The sequence below is a fragment of the Melanostigma gelatinosum genome (genome assembly GCF_949748355.1).
Source record: "Melanostigma gelatinosum genome assembly, chromosome: 11".
In the NCBI taxonomy this organism is placed as follows: domain Eukaryota; kingdom Metazoa; phylum Chordata; class Actinopteri; order Perciformes; family Zoarcidae; genus Melanostigma; species Melanostigma gelatinosum.
The window spans coordinates 23,735,253-23,757,032 of NC_136644.1; the positions used below are offsets into that span (position 1 = coordinate 23,735,253).

General features: G+C 43.4%; 5 protein-coding genes across 5 annotated transcripts; all 5 read right to left on the reverse strand.

The window, feature by feature from the left end:
- Positions 1–229: 229 nt before the first annotated feature.
- On the reverse strand, positions 230–8,903 carry gtpbp2b (GTP binding protein 2b). The gene is made up of 12 exons (XM_079277824.1): positions 8,681–8,903; positions 7,692–7,718; positions 6,685–6,869; positions 6,154–6,265; positions 5,528–5,725; positions 5,202–5,376; positions 3,638–3,857; positions 1,906–2,041; positions 1,606–1,664; positions 1,299–1,470; positions 559–723; positions 230–459 (listed from the first exon to the last, which is right to left on the reverse strand). Exons 1-12 carry the CDS (start codon positions 8,873–8,875, stop codon positions 265–267), a joined length of 1,839 nt encoding a protein of 612 aa, XP_079133950.1. The 5' UTR covers positions 8,876–8,903; the 3' UTR covers positions 230–264.
- A 1,871-nt stretch (positions 8,904–10,774) lies between these two features.
- LOC306784837 (E3 ubiquitin-protein ligase TRIM21-like) lies at positions 10,775–12,412 on the reverse strand (the record flags this gene model as incomplete). Its single annotated transcript, XM_079278980.1, has 1 exon — positions 10,775–12,412. One exon carries the CDS (start codon positions 12,410–12,412, stop codon positions 10,775–10,777), a length of 1,638 nt encoding a protein of 545 aa, XP_079135106.1.
- A 552-nt stretch (positions 12,413–12,964) lies between these two features.
- On the reverse strand, positions 12,965–15,422 carry LOC306784834 (E3 ubiquitin-protein ligase TRIM21-like; the record flags this gene model as incomplete). The annotated part of the gene is made up of 1 exon (XM_079278977.1): positions 12,965–15,422. The coding sequence occupies one exon, from the start codon at positions 15,420–15,422 to the stop codon at positions 13,779–13,781; it is 1,644 nt and encodes a 547-aa protein (XP_079135103.1). The 3' UTR covers positions 12,965–13,778.
- A 1,613-nt stretch (positions 15,423–17,035) lies between these two features.
- Positions 17,036–18,776, reverse strand: LOC306784835 (E3 ubiquitin-protein ligase TRIM21-like; the record flags this gene model as incomplete). The annotated part of the gene is made up of 1 exon (XM_079278978.1): positions 17,036–18,776. One exon carries the CDS (start codon positions 18,774–18,776, stop codon positions 17,133–17,135), a length of 1,644 nt encoding a protein of 547 aa, XP_079135104.1. The 3' UTR covers positions 17,036–17,132.
- A 1,366-nt stretch (positions 18,777–20,142) lies between these two features.
- Positions 20,143–21,780, reverse strand: LOC306784842 (E3 ubiquitin-protein ligase TRIM21-like; the record flags this gene model as incomplete). Its single annotated transcript, XM_079278985.1, has 1 exon — positions 20,143–21,780. One exon carries the CDS (start codon positions 21,778–21,780, stop codon positions 20,143–20,145), a length of 1,638 nt encoding a protein of 545 aa, XP_079135111.1.

A 21,780-nucleotide genomic window follows, 5' to 3' on the forward strand; every position in this document is an offset into this window, starting at 1 on the left:
CTCTTTAAAACCATTCCTTCTCAAATCCGCACCCGAAAAATAATCCACGAGGTCAACCGGCTTAAACTCAAGACTGCTGGGAGGAAGATGAAGATGATGATGATGAGGAGGATGAGGGAGTCTCTGACAGAAGTATAGATCCCGGACGGGAGAATTAAAACCGCTGGCATGTGGTGGGAGAGCGAAGCAGATGCTTTGATGACGTCCGACCAGTCGAGAGTTCTCACGGAGCTCAGCATCTGTCGCTCGGGGGGGGGGGGGTCTCTAATGCTCCTGCAGGTTCTGGTCGTGGTTCTGGTTCTGGTCGTGGTTCTGGGAGGCGGGCAGCAGGCGGGTGACGTGGCCGATGCCTTTGGTGACGCCCTCCCTGAAGAGCAGCTTGGCGCCCAGTCGCAGGTACTCGGGGTGTTTGATGAAGCAGAAGCGAACCACGGCTCTCTCGCCCGTACGCAGCTCGTCCTGCAGCAGAGAGAGAGAGAGAGGGGGGGGTCACATGTTGGAACACAAAGCCACCACAAGATGGCGATCACACGCGCTCGACATCATCCACACACCGACCTTCCCGTGAAGGCACTCCACAGTGGCCGTCTGCCTGACGTTGCCCACGTGCACGGTGACCTGTGACCCCCGGCGGAAGGTCTTGGCGTGGAAGAGCAGCACGATGGCGGCTTCAAACTGACAGCAGATGGTCGGGTTCATCTTGGGACTGACCATCACCATCCCCTGCAAACGCACATCGCCGTCATCGCTCGCTGACATCAGCTGTACATTCTACTTTTGTTTTTGCAGAGTTGTTTGTTTGGCGAGGACAAAGTGAGCCAGCAGTTTTAAAGAGAGCTTTTATATCTTTCCTGCCACGACAACAAAACCAAAAGGTGGCCCTTTCAGGACATCTCTGACTCGGCTGTTGCTCTGAGCTTAAGTTTAGCATGTTAGCGTTAGCTTGTTAGAAAGCTAATTGTATGGTAAGTCAATGGAGCGGAACATGCTAACGCTATGATTACTGCTGGCGTGAGTGTGACTATTGGATGGATTGTCATGAACTTTGGGGATCCTCTGACTTCTAATCATCAGGTCAACATTTTAATTTGGTTTATGACCAAATACCTGCAGAACTAATGACGCTAACAAAACTAAATAATTGAACAGAGCCAAAGAACCTCTTTACACAAGAAGACAAAGGATTCATTGTGTAAAACGTACACAACTTTTTGGCTGAGGGATCAGGGATCCTGCTGGATCAGGACCAGGACAACATCAAATCAAACAGACAGTCTCTAGGTCACGTGACCTCTGACCTTGCGCAGCAGCGAGCGGTCAAAGTTGCCCAGAGCCAGCGTGGCCGCCTGGCCGGCCCTCAGCACCCTGCAGGCCGAGCGGTTCCTCTGGATGCTGCCCACCTTCAGACGCAGGAAGCGGCCCTCGTCGGTGGGACCGACCACCAGCCGCTCGCCCTCCCGACACACGCCACTGAAACACACACACACACACACACACACACACACACATACACGGTCGGTCCAATTACTGCAACACACTCGGCGCAGTTACACTGCTTTTCAGACTTTTCCAAATCCTGCATGAGCTGCGTCGTGTTCCTCTCACCTGTACAGAGTTCCTCCCACCACAGTCCCAACGTCAGGAACAGAGTAGATCTCATCCACCTGCACACACACACACACACACACACACACACACAATGGAAATCTCAAGTCAGCTAGATCTTTCTGTTAATGCTTTCTAAATGTTGCATTAGGATCCTCAAAACGTTGTTTACAGGGCTGAAAACCTCCAATGGTTGGCAGACGGTGAGTTACACCACTACATCTGTCTGTGTGTGTGTGTGTGTGTGTGTGTAGGTGTGTGTGTGTGTGTGTGTGTGTGTGTGTGTGTGTGTGCGTGTACCTGGAACTCTGTGAGCTGCTGCATCAGCTCCTCCTGCTCCTTGCTGTTGCTCAGTGGAGGGAGGATGTTCAAGAAAACCTTCAGGAGGTCCAGATTCTCTCCCGACACACTGGACAGGGTGAAGATAGGCGTGATGCTGCACACACACACACACACACACAATGGAAACTTACATCATCATCACACTGACAGGTGTTTCTAATATTTTGTCCACTGTGGTGACACAGTTTCACCCAGGTCTAAAAAAAAACAACGTGAAGAAAAACGACGGTGGTGTTAATGTATCCGCTCTGACAACGTCAATCTCCAGATAACATGGAAACCAGCTGATGTGTTACACCGGTGTTCTGCCTTTTGCTTCCACCTGCAGCAGCTGACCTGTATTTTCGCCGATGCTGACTCAGCACTGCAGCAGGAGGTGGTGCACTAACGTGTCAAGTCTGTCACAGTCATGTTCTGTGGAGTTAAATCCACTGACCATCAGATGCATTTCATGTTCCCAGGTAGTTTGCATCTTTTAACATGATAGCTGTTTACGTCGCTCCTCCGGCTGCTGCCCAGCTTTCAACCCACAGCCTGGACTCAGAGGAGTCCGACCCAGACTGTATCTTGAGAGGACTTACAAGTTAGGAGAAAATCTTATCTGACACCAGAAGCAGTGGTGGAATGGAAGTACATTTACTTAAGTACTATACGCAAGTACAATTCTGACATGCTTGACGTAATTTACTTGAGTATTTTCATTTTATGCTACTTTATACCTCTACTCCACTACATCTCAGAGGGAAATATTGTACTACACTACATTTATTAGACAATATTATTTGCTGGTTACTTTTTACATACAAGCATATATGTATTAGTAGTATTTGTGAAGTACTGCAGTAGCAGTAGAATTGGTAGTATTAGTACCCGCCATGCAGACTGAGTGAACTGCTTCAGTAGTAGTAGTAGTAGTAGTAGTAGTGGTAGTAGTGGTAGTATTAGTACCCACCATGCAGACTGAGTGAACTGCTGTAGTAGTAGTATTTGTTCCCACCATAGAGACTGAGTGAACTGCTGTAGTAGTAGTAGTAGGAGTAGTAGTAGTAGTAGTAGGAGCAGTAGTAGTAGTACTAGTACCCACCATGCAGACTGAGTGAACTGCTTCAGTAGCAGCAGTAGTAGTAGTAGGAGTAGTATTAGTACCCACCATGCAGACTGAGGGAACTGCTGTAGTAGTAGTAGTAGTAGTAGTAGTAGTAGTAGTAGTAGTAGTAGTAGTAGTAGCAGTAGTATTAGTACCCACCATGCAGACTGAGGGAACTGCTGTAGTAGTAGTAGTAGTAGTAGTAGTAGTAGTAGTAGTAGTAGTAGTAGCAGTAGTATTAGTACCCACCATGCAGACTGAGTGAACTGCTGTAGTAGTAGTAGTAGTAGTAGTAGTAGTAGTAGTAGTAGTAGTAGTAGTAGTAGTAGCAGTAGTATTAGCACCCACCATGCAGACTGAGTGAACTGCTGTAGTAGTAGTAGTAGTAGCAGTAGTAGTAGTAGTAGTACTAGTACCCACCATGCAGACTGAGTGAACTGCTGTAGTAGTAGTAGTAGTAGTAGTAGTAGTAGTAGCAGTAGTATTAGCACCCACCATGCAGACTGAGTGAACTGCTGTAGTAGTAGTAGTAGTAGCAGTAGTAGTAGTAGTAGTAGCAGTAGTAGTAGTAGCAGTAGCAGTGGTAGTAGTACTAGTACCCACCATGCAGACTGAGTGAACTGCTGTGCGGCCGTCACGGCGTCGTCTGGGTTGGACACCACCATCGGCACCTTGTTGCAGCCCGGCTGCTTGAGGAGTCGCTCCAGCTGTCGGACGGTTCTCTCCACGGTGCCGCGGGAGCACAGGTCCACTTTACTGACCACGATGAAGATGGGAACTTTCAGTGCCATGGCCAGGCCCAGGTGCTCCCGGGTCGTGCCGGCTGGACGGAGGAGAGCGGGAACACTGTGAGCATGCTGACATCAAAATAAAATACTTCATTACCCAGAAACCATCTGGCAGGTACCAGGAGAGAATCACACACTAACAGCGTTTCTACTACTTTTTCTTCTTCTTTTCTAGAAAAATGTGTGTGCTTGTATTCTAATTGCCTTTTCACTTGTAAATATAAAATAACCATCTATCTAAATCTAAATACAACTAGTAAGTTCAATTTAAGACTTTTGAGACCTTTTTAATACCACTTAGAATGCAGTTTAATACCTGTTTCATGATCATACTGGTAAAGCATCAGAGTATGATGGAAAACCAGTAAGGACGACATGACCTAGAAATACAGTATTTATTATGATACCACATTTTATCAGTACTTCCCAGCAGGTTATAACATTAATTTCTACTTTTATCAAACATTAACTTAATGTGACCCTGATAAGCGGCATAAAATGGACGGATGGACTAACTATTTAAAAAGTTTTTACTAAAATCTTCACTTGTTTGTTCTCAGTCTTATTAGCTGCTGGAGCTGACAGTTGTGTGCAATCACTCCAAACTTTCTGAAACCTCGAGACTCTCTGAGTCTTGTTAACGTTGATCACTTCTGACCTCTAGTGGTGACTTTACGGTGTTGTTGTTAATTATTCCTCCAGCACTGAAAGCAGAGGACAACTTACCGGTAGTCATTTAGCGTCAAGAAAATAATGTAGAAAAATACTCTAATACCAGAAACAGACACTTTAAAATCCCATACTTGGAAAAAGGTGATAAAAGACGTCAAACATCGACAAACACTGATGTTCTTCTGTATTAGACGTTTGTGGGAGATCGAATCAGATCAATCAGCAGGACTCCTCTATTGTAATAATGGATGAACAGGAAAGATTAGGGCTGAAACAACTCGTCCACTAACTGATTAGGTGATTGACAACTATTACAATCATCCCCTTGAGCTCAGGTAGAAATGTGATGAGCGTTTTCCAACGACCAAACTATAATTAATCAAGAAATAATTGGATGATTAATTGATATTGAGATAATTGTTACTTACGTGTCCTAACGGGATTGTTGCATAAATGTGACACCTTGACTTTCAGATGAAAATGAACCGTGTCACGAGGTCTACTGCATACTAACATACCGGGACAGACGATTTCATATCGCCCCATCATCACACACACACACACACGCGCACACACACACACACACACACACACACACACACACACACACACACACACACACACACACACACACACACACGCACACACAGAGTTCTAAGTGTTCTGATGTTGCTGCTTCCTGTATGAAAGGCGTGGCTGCAGCTCACCGATGCCGGTGTTGGCGCTCACCACCAGCATGGCGAAGTCGGGGCAGTAGCTGGTGAGGCCGAAGATGGTCGTCTTCAGGTACTTGTGGTGTCCGGCCAGATCGATGAAGGTGATCATCTTGGAGGAGCTCTCACAGATCTCCTCAGCTGTCCGCGACTCGCTGTAGTTCACCACCTGCACCGGCCCACGTATTGTTATCAGACTTTTATAAAACCCTCAAATATTTGTAATCTGATACTCAACATTAAATGGACTCACAAAGATATATATATCTATATATAACTGAAGCTGACATCCTCTCTCTCTCTGCCGTCAGTGTGCTCACCTCTCCTTTGCTGTTGAAGCCGAGGATCTCGAAACTGATGCTGGAGGTGCGTCCGGTCTGGATCTCGTGCAGATGTCTGAAGAGGTTGAGCCTCGCTCGCCCTCGCCCGTTGTCCAGCTCGCCCTGCGTCAGGACGCCCAGCAGGGTCGACTTCCCCGAGTCCACGTTCCCCAGAACCGCCACCCGCAGGTCCAGGAACTGTCCCAGTCCAAAAACAAAAAACATGACGGAGGAGAGGGATCATAGTCTCTACTTTAAGCCTGTTTAAAAAAAACTGCTTCCTGCAGTTGACGTACATTTGTTGTGGTCCTGTTTTAAGTCAGTAGGTGCGCTTTGCATGCTGGGATGTGGATGACAGACATAAATAGTTGCAAGCAGCTGTCTGGAGAATGATATGACGTCTGACCTGGACTTGCTTTTTTTATACATTTAGGCCGATCGGAGTTCCTTTGTTTACATTCTCACTCTGGTCCCTGACACATCCAACCAATCAGAGGAGAGAACGCTCTCACCTGGAGTTTAGTTCAACTCACCCACTGATTCAAACAAACTAAAGGTTTTAAAAAAACATCCTTAAGCACACACACACACACACATCAGGGACTGCAGCACCTGGAGACTCTCACCTGCTGATCATCGGGGACTTTTCGAACCAGGACTTCTGCGATTTTGCGCGTGTTTCTGTCCAAGTCGTAGTCCACCTCCCTCTCTCGGAGGAGAGTGATGTCGGCACCGACTCTGATGAGACAGAGAAGAAAAAGCTGATCGGACAAATTACAACTCACGCCACATTGCTGCATTCAGTTCACAGCGCTGTCCACCATCTTCCAAAGCAGACCATGAATTTTAGATCAGAGCATTATAAAAAATATACAACGAAAACAAATTCTACGTCAAATGTATATTCTGTTCGCCAACATAACATTCCCTGTTCATGTCTGTCCCAGTGCAGCTCTGCTACGAGGACACATCGTCAACAGGTGTATTAATGTCGCTCTTGTGAATGAAACTTCCCAGAAGCACAGCGTAGGAGACAACCTTTTATGGCACTTTTAGAGACGTAGATTACGCTAATGATCAAATCTCACCAAGATAGAAAGGTTTAGGATACGGATATACAAATGTGGTGATACAGAGTCTCAAATCCGGCAACCTACTTCTCTGCCATCCTCTTTAAGGTCTTGAGCGAGGCCTTCATGTCGGCCTCGGTCAGGCCGACCAGCAGGCCGTTGTCCTCCACTCCGATCTGGTAGACGGCCTCCCCGCGGCCCTCCTGCAGACGCCACTTTAGCTGCGTGGCCAGATGCTCGAAGCGATACTGCGTGGGATTAACCAGCTTCAACTACGGCAACAGCAGAGAGACAAACATGATGACACAGCAGGTAAACACCCGCAGAGCGCACAGTTCAAACGGAGCATGACCCCAAACTGGCTTTAAATTTTAACCTAAATGTAAAGTAACAATATATTTGGGACAGTACACTTCACAGCCTGACTGATATATTCCCCTGTTTTTAGGTCCAGAAAGTGTTGGACAGACACTTCAGCAGTATAACCCTTTAAATGCGGGAACAGGACCAGTACTGTGTTTGATGTTTGTACTCTAAACTCTGTTACAGTCTTGTTAAGATCATAAAGTCTATAAACACTGATGACTGAGGTACAAAGTCTGTTTTAATGGAGGCTAACAGTACTGGGTGAGAGACAAGAGTCTCACCATGAGCTTTAATCAAATTAAAGTAGCAACATTAAAACTAATGGAATATTAATATTGTCTTTAAAGTGAAATCAGGCTGGTGGTGGCCTCTGCAGGGTTCACAAAGTTAAATTCAAAGATATTTTAATACCAAATATGAATTCAATGAAAACCAGTACGGATGATAAGTCCTAGAATTATTCACAACGTGCATTCATTTATTGACATTTATACAATATTTTACCCAGCAGGACATGCCAATCAGGGCTTTAACAACAAACAATAACTTTCATTACTGCTCATTATTTTCCAGATAAATATATTGTTTTTTTTGGTCTGTATAATGTCAGAAAACAGTGAAAAGTGCTTCTTATAGTTTACCAAAGCCGAGGGTGACGTCTGCAGATGTCTTGTCTGACCAACATTCCAAAACCCCAAAATATTCAACATACTATCAGAGTTAGTTACCTTGTACTCAATGTTTCCTTCTTCAGCCTGGAAATAGAGAGAGAGGAGACACATGAGGACACTTAAGGACAGATTCATGTCACAACGACTGAACTAACCACGGTGCACACTGTACGGCCAACATGTCCACATACTTTAATCTACTTTCTGCCCCTCAGTTCTAATGAAGAGAAATATTAATGCTGCAGCACACAATGATATATTTTAGTTTTAGACAATGTTCTCTCCAGCTCTCCGTTTGTGTTTGTCTCTTTGAAAATGAAAGTGAGGCCTGCTGTGGATCCAGGAACTGTTTAACTGTGATATTATTTTATTGTCTTAATAAACAACATTTCTATTTAAAGAAAACATTGTATTATTAAATGTTGAGACATTTATGTCAGACCAACCGTAACTGCAATAATATAATAGTAGTAATGACTACACTATGATAGCATAGCAGTAATGATATGAGTTTATAGCACTGGGTTAAGTGACAGATATATGAATAGATTTCTTTATTACCACCCCTAGTGTGAGCAGTAAAATGCACTTTTGAGAAGGAGAAAATTACCTAAATGAATTCACCATTCCAACAATTTAAAGTTTGTTACAATGCAGGAACAATTCATGAAAATATAATGCTCGACTCTGACATGTTCCGACACCGAGATGACGTCTTGTCTATTCGGCACACAGTAGAATTGGCTGAATATGTTGTTTATCATATTGTCATATTATCACAGTTATATAGAAGATAACTTAGTCAGTAGCTTCAAGTGTTGTGGAAGTTGGAAGCTAACAAGTACAGCAAACACTGCCTCTTGGTGTTGAACCATTTGCCGAATTATTAATGGGTCTTTCTGAATATATATTGAGTTAGCTTCTTTGACCGTTGACCCTTAACCTACAGACGGGTGTCACTAGTTAGCCTGAAGCTAACGTTAGCTAGCTAGGTTTGCTGCAGGATGTCCCGTTAATCCCCCGGCTAAAGGACGGTAGCTATATACCTCCGGTGGGAAATACGGCGGTGGTGTTTTGTTGTTCCTGCTGTTCTTTTTACTCCTTCTTTTCCTGCCTCGTTTGCCTCTTCTCGTTCGCGACTTTTTCGATGTTTTCTTCCCGTTATTGCCGGAGCCGGAGACCTGTCCGTGTCTGATGTTGTGTCCGGGCGACACTGCACCACTCTCGGACAAATCCACCATCGCTGCAGCTCAGAAACTAGAGATCCCCGGGAGCCGTGTGAAGTCTAAAATATAATAATAATGATGATAAAGCTGCTCTTTCTAACATCACATCTACCAGAACGCACGGCCTGCCTGCGTGAAGACCTGCGACGGAGGATGCTCTCTCCTCAGCATCATCGACGCCATCAAGTCTCCTCTCCTTCACGAGACGCGATACAGCTTCCGGTTTCAACTTTCAAAATAACTTTATCAGCAGTTTACATTTCAAAGTAAAAGTACAATAGTGGTCACAGTGAGTTAGTTGGACCTGAATTAGGAATAACACCATAAACATTGTTGGTCTCAACAAACATTGACTTTATTTCTGTTATTGTGCCACAATGATTATGACTTTTTCTCCAGTAGCAAACATCAGGATAAATGATCTTGAATATCGTGAATCTTATAAATTATTTAGTTTTTTTACCTTGATAAAAAAAATGAAAAAAGACCCATCGATCTAGAGGCAATACAAAATCGAATAATGAAATGAATAACTACATGAATGCATCTTAGACATTAAAACTCAAGACGCGGATGACATAGTAACTCGTAAATACACTGACTTTTGTGAGGCTGTTTCCTCCTTCAGGGTGTGACATGAGTTTAGTTACAGACATTTGGCAGAAGACGAGTTTATTATCACGGGAAACTATTAAGTCTTGTTTTATCTTCCTTTTCCTGCAGCCACCAGAACCCTTTTCACAAGAAGAAGTCAGTCCCACATGTAAAGATATATTTTGGGTCGGCAGGAAACAGAAGTCTCCTTACAGTCCTCTTCAGCTCTGCAGCAATCTTACTGTCAGTCCACAGTTCAGCTCACTGTTTGTCCTGTAATGTTGTAACCTTCTCTTATTGACATTAGTCACTAAATCAGACCAGGAAGTTGAGTCGCGTGCAGTCTGTTCATGCCTTTAACAAACGCTCCTCCCTGTGATGTGCGCTGTGCTGACATCTACTGGTCACAGGAGGGAACCACACCACACCTGTGAACACTTTGGTGATTTCATAGACAAGACTGCAGTTTCAAAATAAAAACTTCAACGGCTTCTTCTTCTGCACAGGATTTTACTGCAGTGATACTTTACAGCAGAGTCATTTTATTCATTACAAAACATGTTTCATTCACTTTACAGCATCTGTTGTAGTCGGTGACATATATCAACCTTTTCTGTCTTTTAGGAACGAGGTTGAGGACTCAGTGCTGGACTAGGTCACTGGTATGAAATAACCTGTCATGGAAACCTTTTAAAACCAACGTAATCTGGTAATTATAGTACTCACACACAGGCTGAACAGCCGTCCAACGTGCTTTATGAAAAACATTCAACAGAAAATAATGAAAGAACAGAAAAGCCAACGAAATGCTAATTAAAATCAATGTATATCAGTACCATTATATCCAAAGCCCAGGAATTTACATACAAAAATCAATATTATTCATCACTACATTGTTGATTATACCAGGAAACAAATCTATAAATGTGTCTTTAAGAAGCAACACCATAAACAAATAATCCACATTTTAACAGTGAACTCTTCCAGTTCATGTTCTCACTTCTTATGACACACTGAGTGACAGAATAACACAAAAGAGAAAGTAATGACCAATCACATCCAGATGAAACAAGTTTACAGAAACATTACCACTCAATATGTACATTTGTTACCATAAATGATAATACATCTTCATCCACCTGTCATTGTTTGTTTAGTTCTTATGTCTTTAATTGAATCACATCCTCGTGATGACTGTATGAAAACTTTGTCTGCAATATATGTACTTTGTGGACATGATATATGGAAAGATTAATTCAATATGTGGATGTTTCACTGGCAACGCTTCATTGCTCGATTAGTTGCCGATCATAAAAAAGATCAGACAGTTTGATTGACAGGACAGATGATCAGAGGGGCGGTGTTTTTACCACCATAACTAACACCAGGACAGAAGAATGGGAATAGTTTATCTTTGAAGGAGCAGCCAGTGAAGGAGTAGATGAGAGCTGCAGCATCTACGTCATAGAAGGAGACCAGACCCTCCTCATAATCCACAAACACCCCCACCTTCTGAGGCTGAGACTCCAGAGAGAGTAGGACATGGTCGTCCTCAACGGCTTTGTACTCATTTCCTTTTCTCAAACATATAGTCCAGTAACCATCCTGAGGGCTCAGTGAGAATCCCTTCCTGTTGATCGACTCTCTGACCACTCCTAAATTCCACTCAGTCTTTCCTTTAACTTGAACCTCAAAGTAAAATCTGCCAGAAGAGAAACTCTGCTTTCCTAAAACACAGTTGAAAAAAGAAAATCTCTCTGGGTTGTTTGGGAGATTCTTCTTCACATTACCATCTTTCACTTGTTTCCCATGAGCAGACAGGATGAGTTCAGGATGAGCTGTATCAGGATCAAGAGTCACACCCACTGAAAACTTCTGGATCCTCTTCAGCTCAGCTCCAAGCAGCTTCTTTATCTCTTTACTGAGCGTCTCCTCCAGCTGAACCACAGCTCTCCTCACAGTCCCCTCATATGATGGAGGAACACTGACCTTTGTCCAGTCCTTGGTGGGTGGTGGATGGTGGATGTTTGAGGACTGAACACTCTGGAGAAGATGGAGGTGGTCTTCAGAGAGTGAGAGCTGAACCACCTCAGTGCTTCTCTTCTTCAGCGCAGAGATTTCCTGTTCCAGCTCTTTGATGAAAGCTTCGGCCTGTTTCTCTGTTGTTTTCTTCTTCTCTTCTATTGTTTTGATGAGCTCATTCAGTCTTCTCTCAACAGACTCCTTCAGATCAGTGAAGACCTGAACACCTTCTGCTTTCTCTCTGTCTGCATCTTCCTCACTGAGGTCGACTGAGTGTTTGATCTCCTGAATCTTCAGTCGTCTCTTCTGGATCATCTGCTGAATTTCAGCCTCTGTCTTCTTCAGCTCCACCTTCTTTCCTTCATATTCTTCTTTCAGAGGAACAAACTCGTGCGTCTTATGATCTAAAACGGGACAAAGCGTGCAGACACATGTCTGGTCGGTCTTACAGAACAGCTCCAGAGGTTTATCGTGCTTCGTACACATCCTGTCTTCCAGGTTCTCCACAGGGTCGATCAGCTGATGTCTTTTCAGGCGTGAAGCTGTCAGATGAGGCTCCAGGTGAGTCTCACAGTAGGAGGCCAGACACACCAGGCAGGACTTCAGGGCCTTCAGTTTGGTTCCAGTGCAGACGTCACAGGGAACTTCTCCTGGTTTGGACTCTTGTTGCTCTGAGCTGCTGGTTTTCTGTTGAGCTGACTGTCTGAACTGAGCAACCATCTCAGAGATGAAGGTGTTGATCCTCAAATCTGGTCTTGTGTTGAAACCCTCTTTACACAAGGGACACTGGCATCTGTCACTAGTATTCCAGTGTTCAGCGATGCAGTTTTTGCAGAAGTTGTGTCCACATGGTGTGCTGACTGGATCAGTGAACACATCCAGACAGATGGAGCACAGGAACTGATCTTCAGATGACAGATAGCTGGCAGCAGACATATCTACACACTGAGAACAAGAGAGAAAGCGTGACTAAAAACGACTTTCGTACATCATTAATAATTAGAGTTTTAGTTTCATTTGACTTAACTTCTTGTCAGTCTTCACTTGAGGCCATCTGACCAGTGTCATAATAGAATTAAAAGAGTGTAACTTCCTGTTTGATGAGAGCTGTGAGTTTTGTGTTAAAGCTATTGAAACACAGTGAATATTATCAGCTGCACTCACCAGTGTTTGTGTCAGTTGTTGAGAAAGTCCCGACGAACAAAGTGTAATATTTCTTTCGACAGAAACACAGAGACTTGTCTCGACTGCAGCTCTGCCTTCACTCTGACAAACACTAAGTTTCACTTCAGGAACGTGACGTTGAAGCTCCGCCTCTTACAGCAGCTCTGTTTGTGAGGCTGTTTCCTCCTTCAGGGTGTGACATGAGTTTAGTTACAGACATTAGGCACACCTGTGGGCTGTGGCACACCTGTGAACACTTTGGTGATTTCACAGACGAGACTGCAGTTTCAAAATAAAAACTTCAACGGCTTCTTCTTCACAGGATTTTACTGCAGTGATACTTTACAGCAGAGTCATTTCATTCATTACAAAACATGTTTTCATTCACGTTACAGCATCTGTTGTAGTCGCTGACATATATCAACCTTTTCTGTCTTTTAGGAACGAGGTTGAGGACTCAGTGCTGGACTAGGTCACTGGTATACAATAACCTGTCATGGAAACCTTTTAAAACCAACGTAATCTGGTAATTATAGTACTCACACACAGGCTGAACAGCCGTCCAACGTGCTTTATGAAAAACATTCAACAGAAAATAATGAAAGAACAGAAAAGCCAACGAAATGCTAATTAAAATAAATGTATATCAGTACCATTATATCCAAAGCCCAGGAATTTACATACAAAAATCAATATTATTCATCACTACATTGTTGAGTATACCAGGAAACAAATCTATAAATGTGTCTTTAAGAAGCAACACCATAAACAAATAATCCACATTTTAACAGTGAACTCTTCCAGTTCATGTTCTCACTTCTTATGACACACTGAGTGACAGAATAACACAAAAGAGAAAGTAATGACCAATCACATCCAGATGAAACAAGTTTACAGAAACATTACCACTCAATATGTACATTTGTTACCATAAATGATAATACATCTTCATCCACCTGTTATTGTTTGTTTAGTTCTTATGTCTTTAATTGAATCACATCCTCGTGATGACTGTATGAAAACTTTGTCTGCAATATATTTACTTTGTGGACATGATATATGGAAAGATTAATTCAATATGTGGATGTTTCACTGGCAACGCTTCATTGTTCGATTAGTTGTCGATCATAAAAAAAGATCAGACAGTTTGATTGACAGGACAGATGATCAGAGGGGCGGAGTTTTTACCACCATCATTACTACAAGGACAGAAGAATGGGAAGAGTTTCTCAGTGAAGGAGCAGCCAGTGAAGGAGTAGATAAGAGCTTCAGCATCTACGTCATAGAAGGAGACCAGACCCTCCTCATAATCCACAAACACCCCCACCTTCTGAGGCTGAGACTTCAGAGAGAGATGGACTGAAGGGTCAGCAGCAGCTATGTACTTATTTCCATTTCTCAACCATATGGCCCAGTAACTATTCTGAGGACTCATTGTGATGTGTCCCTTCCTGTTGATCGACTCTCTGGCCACTCCTAAATTCCACGCAGTCTTTCCTTTAACTTGAACCTCAAAGTAAAATCTGCCAGAAAAGAAGCTCTGCTTTCCTAAAACAAAGTTGAAAAAAGAAAATCTCTCTGGGTTGTTTGGGAGATTCTTCTTCACGTCACCATGTTTCACTTGTTTCCCATCAGCAGACAAGATGAGTTGAGGATGAGCTGTATCAGGATCAAGAGTCACATCCACTGCAACCTTCTGGATCCTCTTCAGCTCAGCTTCAGTAATCAGCTTCTTCATCTCTTTACTGAGCGTCTCCTCCAGCTGAACCACAGCTCTCCTCACAGTCCCCTCATATGATGGAGGAACACTGACCTTTGTCCAGTCCTTGGTGGGTGGTGGATGGTGGATGTTTGAGGACTGAACACTCTGGAGGAGATGGAGGTGGTCTTCAGAGAGTGAGAGCTGAACCACCTCAGTGCTTCTCTTCTTCAGCTCAGAGATTTCCTGTTCCAGCTCTTTGATGAAAGCTTCGGCCTGTTTCTCTGTGGTTTTCTGCTTCTCTTCTATTGTTTTGATGAGCTCGTTCAGTCTTCTCTCAACAGACTCCTTCAGATCAGTGAAGACCTGAACACCTTCTGCTTTCTCTCTGTCTGCATCTTCCTCACTGAGGTCGACTGAGTGTTTGATCTCCTGAATCTTCAGTCGTCTCTTCTGGATCATCTGCTGAATTTCAGCCTCTGTCTTCTTCAGCTCCACCTTCTTTCCTTCATATTCTTCTTTCAGAGGAACAACATCATGCGTCTTGTGGTCTAGAACAGTGCAGAGCATGCAGACACATGTCTGGTCGGTCTTACAGAACAGCTCCAGAGGTTTATCGTGCTTCGTACACATCCTGTCTTCCAGGTTCTCCACAGGGTCGATCAGCTGATGTCTTTTCAGGCGTGAAGCTGTCAGATGAGGCTCCAGGTGAGTCTCACAGTAGGAGACCAGACACACCAGGCAGGACTTCAGGGCCTTCAGTTTGGTTCCAGTGCAGACGTCACAGGGAACTTCTCCTGGTTTGGACTCTTGTTGCTCTGAGCTGCTGGTTTTCTGTTGAGCTGACTGTCTGAACTGAACAACCATCTCAGAGATGAAGGTGTTGATCCTCAAATCTGGTCTTGTGTTGAAAACCTCTGTACACATGGGACACTGGCATCTGTCACTAGTATTCCAGTGTTCAGCGATGCAGTTTTTGCAGAAGTTGTGTCCACATGGTGTGCTGACTGGATCAGTGAACACATCCAGACAGATGGAGCACAGGAACTGATCTTCAGATGACAGATTGCTGGCAGCAGACATATCTACACACTGAGAACAAGAGAGAAAGCGTGACTAAAAACGACTTTAGTACATCATTAATAATTAGAGTTTTAGTTTCATTTGACTTAACTTCTTGTCAGTCTTCACTTAAGGCCATCTGACCAGTGTCATAATAGAATTAAAAGAGTGTAACTTCCTGTTTGATGAGAGCTGTGAGTTTTGTGTTAAAGCGATTGAAACACAGTAAATATTATCAGCTGCACTCACCAGTGTTTGTGTCAGTTGTTGAGAAAGTCCCGACGAACAAAGTGTAATATTTCTTTCGACAGAAACACAGAGACTTGTCTCGACTGCAGCTCTGCCTTCACTCTGACAAACACTAAGTTTCACTTCAGGAACGTGACGTTGAAGCTCCGCCTCTTACAGCAGCTCTGTTTGTGAGGCTGTTTCCTCCTTCAGGGTCAGACATGAGTTTAGTTACAGACATTTGGCAGAAGACGAGTTTATTATCACGGGAAACTATTAAGTCTTGTTTTATCTTCCTTTTCCTGCAGCCACCAGAACCCTTTTCACAAGAAGAAGTCAGTCCCACATGTAAAGATATATTTTGGGTCGGCAGGAAACAGAAGTCTCCTTACAGTCCTCTTCAGCTCTGCAGCAATCTTACTGTCAGTCCACAGTTCAGCTCACTGTTTGTCCTGTAATGTTGTAACCTTCTCTTATTGACATTAGTCACTAAATCAGACCAGGAAGTTGAGTCGCGTGCAGTCTGTTCATGCCTTTAACAAACGCTCCTCCCTGTGATGTGCGCTGTGCTGACATCTACTGGTCACAGGAGGGAACCACACCACACCTGTGAACACTTTGGTGATTTCATAGACAAGACTGCAGTTTCAAAATAAAAACTTCAACGGCTTCTTCTTCTTCTGCACAGGATTTTACTGCAGTGATACTTTACAGCAGAGTCATTTCATTCATTACAAAACATGTTTTCATTCACTTTACAGCATCTGTTGTAGTCGCTGACATATATCAACCTTTTCTGTCTTTTAGGAACGAGGTTGAGGATTCAGTGCTGGACTAGGTCACTGGTATACAATAACCTGTCACGGAAACCTTTTAAAACCAACGTAATCTGGTAATTATAGTCCTCACACACAGGCTGAACAGCCGTCCAACGTGCTTCATGAAAAACATTCAACAGAAAATAATGAAAGAACAGAAAAGCCAACGAAATGCTAATTAAAATCAATGTATATCAGTACCATTATATCCAAAGCCCAGGAATTTACATACAAAATCAATATTATTCATCACTACATTGTTGATTATACCAGGAAACAAATCTATAAATGTGTCTTTAAGAAGCAACACCATAAACAAATAATCCACATTTTAACAGTGAACTCTTCCAGTTCATGTTCTCACTTCTTATGACACACTGAGTGACAGAATAACACAAAAGAGAAAGTAATGACCAATCACATCCAGATGAAAGAAGTTTACACCAAACATTACCACTCAATATGTACATTTGTTACCATAATGATAATACATCTTCATCCACCTGTCATTGTTTGTTTAGTTCTTATGTCTTAAATTGAATCACATCCTCGTGATGACTGTATGAAAACTTTGTCTGCAATATATTTACTTTGTGGACATGATATATGGAAAGATTAATTCAATATGTGGATGTTTCACTGGCAACGCTTCATTGTTCGATTAGTTGCCGATCATAAAAAAAGATCAGACAGTTTGATTGACAGGACAGATGATCAGAGGGGCGGAGTTTTTACCACCATCATTATTACAAGGACAGAAGTATGGGAAGAGTTTCTCTTTGAAGGAGCAGCCAGTGAAGGAGTAGATAAGAGCTGCAGCATCTACATCATAGAAGGAGACCAGACCCTCCTCATAATCCACAAACACCCCCACCTTCTGAGGCCGGGACTTCAGAGAGAGATGGACTGACGGGTCAGCAGCAGCTTTGTACTCATTTCCATTCCTCAACCATATGGCCCAGTAACCATTCTGAGGACTCATTGTGATGTTTCCCTTCCTGTTGATCGACTCTCTGGCCACTCCTAAATTCCACTCAGTCTTTCCTTTAACTTGAACCTCAAAGTAAAATCTGCCAGAAAAGAAACTCTGCTTTCCTAAGACAAAAACACAGTGAGAAAATCTCTCTGGGTTGTTTGGGAGATTCTTCTTCACGTCACCATCTTTCACTTGTTTCCCATCAGCAGACAAGATGAGTTTAGGATTTGCTGTATCAGGATCAAAAGTCACATCCACTGCAAACTTCTGGATCCTCTTCAGCTCAGCTTCAAGCAGCTTCTTCATCTCTTTACTGAGCGTCTCCTCCAGCTGAACCACAGCTCTCACCACAGTTGGCTCATATGATGATGGACGAACACTGACCTTTGTCCAGTCCTTGGTGGGTGGTGGATGGTGGATGTTTGAGGACTGAACACTCTGGAGGAGATGGAGGTGGTCTTCAGAGAGTGAGAGCTGAACCACCTCAGTGCTTCTCTTCTTCAGCTCAGAGATTTCCTGTTCCAGCTCTTTGATGAAAGCTTCGGCCTGTTTCTCTGTTGTTTTCTTCTTCTCTTCTATTGTTTTGATGAGCTCATTCAGGCCTCTCTCAACAGACTCCTTCAGATCAGTGAAGACCTGAACACCTTCTGCTTTCTCTCTGTCTGCATCTTCCTCACTGAGGTCAACTGAGTGTTTGATCTCCTGAATCTTCAGTCGTCTCTTCTGGATCATCTGCTGAATTTCAGCCTCTGTCTTCTTCAGCTCCACCTTCTTTCCTTCATATTCTTCTTTCAGAGGAACAAACTCGTGCATCTTATGATCTAAAACGGGACAAAGAGTGCAGACACATGTCTGGTCGGTCTTACAGAACAGCTCCAGAGGTTTATCGTGCTTCGTACACATCCTGTCTTCCAGGTTCTCCACAGGGTCGATCAGCTGATGTCTTTTCAGGCCTGACATTGTCAGATGAGGCTCCAGGTGAGTCTCACAGTAGGAGGCCAGACACACCAGGCAGGACTTCAGGGCCTTCAGTTTGGTTCCAGTGCAGACGTCACAGGGAACTTCTCCTGGTTTGGACTCTTGTTGCTCTGAGCTGCTGGTTTTCTGTTGAGCTGACTGTCTGAACTGAACAACCATCTCAGAGATGAAAGTGTTGATCCTCAAATCTGGTCTTGTGTTGAAACCCTCTTTACACAAGGGACACCGGCATCTGTCACTAGTATTCCAGTGTTCATTGATGCAGTTTTTGCAGAAGTTGTGTCCACATGGTGTGCTGACTGGATCAGTGAACACATCCAGACAGATGGAGCACAGGAACTGATCTTCAGATGACAGATTGCTGGCAGCAGACATATCTACACACTGAGAACAAAAGAGAAAGCGTGACTAAAAACGACTAGAGTACATCATTAATAATTAGAGTTTTAGTTTCATTTGACTTAACTTCTTGTCAGTCTTCACTTAAGGTCATCTGACCAGTGTCATAAAGGAATTAAAAGAGTGTAACTTCCTGTTTGATGAGAGCTGTGAGTTTTGTGTTAAAGCTGTTGAAACACAGTAAATATTATCAGCTGCACTCACCAGTGTTTGTGTCAGTTGTTGAGAAAGTCCCGACGAACAAAGTGTAATATTTCTTTCGACAGAAACACAGAGACTTGTCTCGACTGCAGCTCTGCCTTCACTCTGACAAACACTAAGTTTCACTTCAGGAACGTGACGTTGAAGCTCCGCCTCTTACAGCAGCTCTGTTTGTGAGGCTGTTTCCTCCTTCAGGGTGTGACATGAGTTTAGTTACAGACATTAGGCACACCTGTGGGCTGTGGCACACCTGTGAACACTTTGGTGATTTCACAGACAAGACTGCAGTTTCAAAATAAAAACTTCAACGGCTTCTTCTTCACAGGATTTTACTGCAGTGATACTTTACAGCAGAGTCATTTCATTCATTACAAAACATGTTTTCATTCACGTTACAGCATCTGTTGTAGTCGCTGACATATATCAACCTTTTCTGTCTTTTAGGAACGAGGTTGAGGACTCAGTGCTGGACTAGGTCACTGGTATACAATAACCTGTCATGGAAACCTTTTAAAACCAACGTAATCTGGTAATTATAGTACTCACACACAGGCTGAACAGCCGTCCAACGTGCTTTATGAAAAACATTCAACAGAAAATAATGAAAGAACAGAAAAGCCAACGAAATGCTAATTAAAATAAATGTATATCAGTACCATTATATCCAAAGCCCAGGAATTTACATACAAAAATCAATATTATTCATCACTACATTGTTGAGTATACCAGGAAACAAATCTATAAATGTGTCTTTAAGAAGCAACACCATAAACAAATAATCCACATTTTAACAGTGAACTCTTCCAGTTCATGTTCTCACTTCTTATGACACACTGAGTGACAGAATAACACAAAAGAGAAAGTAATGACCAATCACATCCAGATGAAACAAGTTTACAGAAACATTACCACTCAATATGTACATTTGTTACCATAAATGATAATACATCTTCATCCACCTGTCATTGTTTGTTTAGTTCTTATGTCTTTAATTGAATCACATCCTCGTGATGACTGTATGAAAACTTTGTCTGCTTTATATTTACTTTGTGGACATGATATATGGAAAGATTAATTCAATATGTGGATGTTTCACTGGCAACGCTTCATTCCTCGATTAGTTGCCGATCATAAAAAAAGATCAGACAGTTTGATTGACAGGACAGATGATCAGAGGGGTGGTGTTTTTACCACCATCATTACTACAGGGACTGAAGTATGGGAAGAGTTTCTCTTTGAAGGAGCAGCCAGTGAAGGAGTAGATGAGAGCTGCAGCATCTACGTCATAGAAGGAGACCAGACCCTCCTCATAATCCACAAACACCCCCACCTTCTGAGGCCGGGACTTCAGAGAGAGATGGACTAATGGGTCAGCAAGAGCTTTGTACTTATTTCCATTTCTCAACCCTATGGTCCAGTAACCATCCTCAGGACTCAGTGTGATGTGTCCCTTCCTGTTGATCGACTCTCTGGCCACTCCTAAATTCCACGCAGTCTTTCCTTTAACTTGAACCTCAAAGTAAAATCTGCCAGAAAAGAAACTCTTCTTTCCGAGGACAAAAACACAGTGAGAAAATCTCTCTAGGTTGTTTGGGAGATTCTTCTTCACGTCACCATGTTTCACTTGTTTCCCATCAGCAGACAGGAGGAGTTCAGGATGAGCTGTATCAGGATCAAGAGTCACATCCACTGCAAACTTCTGGATCCTCTTCAGCTCAGCTTCAATCAGCTTCTTTATCTTTTTACTGAACGTCTCCTCCAGCAGAGCAACAGCTCTCACCACAGTTGGCTCATATGATGATGGACGAACACTGACCTTTGTCCAGTCCTTCAAGGATGGAGCAGCTTTCAGGGATGGGACACTCTGGAGAAGATGGAGGTGGTCTTCAGAGAGTGAGAGCTGAACCACCTCAGAGCTTCTCTTCTTCAGCTCAGAGATTTCCTGTTCCAGCTCTTTGATGAAAGCTTCGGCCTGTTTTTCTTTTCTTTTCTGCTTCTCTTCTATTGTTTTGATGAGCTCATTCAGTCTTCTCTTAACATACTCTTTCAGATCAGTGAAGACCTGAACACCTTCTGCTTTCTCTCTGTCTGCATCTTCCTCACTGAGGTTGACTGAGTGTTTGATCTCCTGAATCTTCAGTCGTCTCTTCTGGATCATCTGCTGAATTTCAGCCTCTGTCTTCTTCAGCTCCACCTTCTTTCCTTCATATTCTTCTTTCAGAGGAACAACATCGTGCATCTTATGATCTAAAACAGTGCAGAGCGTGCAGACACATGTCTGGTCGGTCTTACAGAACAGCTCCAGAGGTTTATCGTGCTTCGTACACATTCTGTCTTCCAGGTTCTCCACAGGGTCGATCAGCTGATGTCTTTTCAGGCCTGACATTGTCAGATGAGGCTCCAGGTGAGTCTCACAGTAGGAGACCAGACACACCAGGCAGGACTTCAGGGCCTTCAGTTTGGTTCCAGTGCAGACGTCACAGGGAACTTCTCCTGGTTTGGACTCTTGTTGCTCTGAGCTGCTGATTTTCTGTTGAGGTGACTGTCTGAACTGAACAACCATCTCAGAGATGAAAGTGTTGATCCTCAAATCTGGTCTTGTGTTGAAAACCTCTTTACACAAGGGACACTGGCATCTGTCACTAGTATTCCAGTGTTCATTGATGCAGTTTTTGCAGAAGTTGTGTCCACATGATGTGCTGACTGGATCAGTGAACACATCCAGACAGATGGAGCACAGGAACTGATCTTCAGATGACAGATTGCTGGCAGCAGACAT

Excerpts from the sequence above, each read along its gene's own strand:
- gtpbp2b (XM_079277824.1), bottom strand. The coding sequence starts at position 8,875 with ATGGTGGATTTGTCCGAGAGTGGTGCAGTGTCGCCCGGACACAACATC. Across the intron at positions 6,266-6,684 it reads TTAAAGAGGATGGCAGAGAA|AGTCGGTGCCGACATCACTC; the intron begins GTAGGTTGCCGG and ends CTGTCTCATCAG. Across the intron at positions 460-558 it reads TGGAGTGCCTTCACGGGAAG|GACGAGCTGCGTACGGGCGA; the intron begins GTCGGTGTGTGG and ends TCTCTGCTGCAG.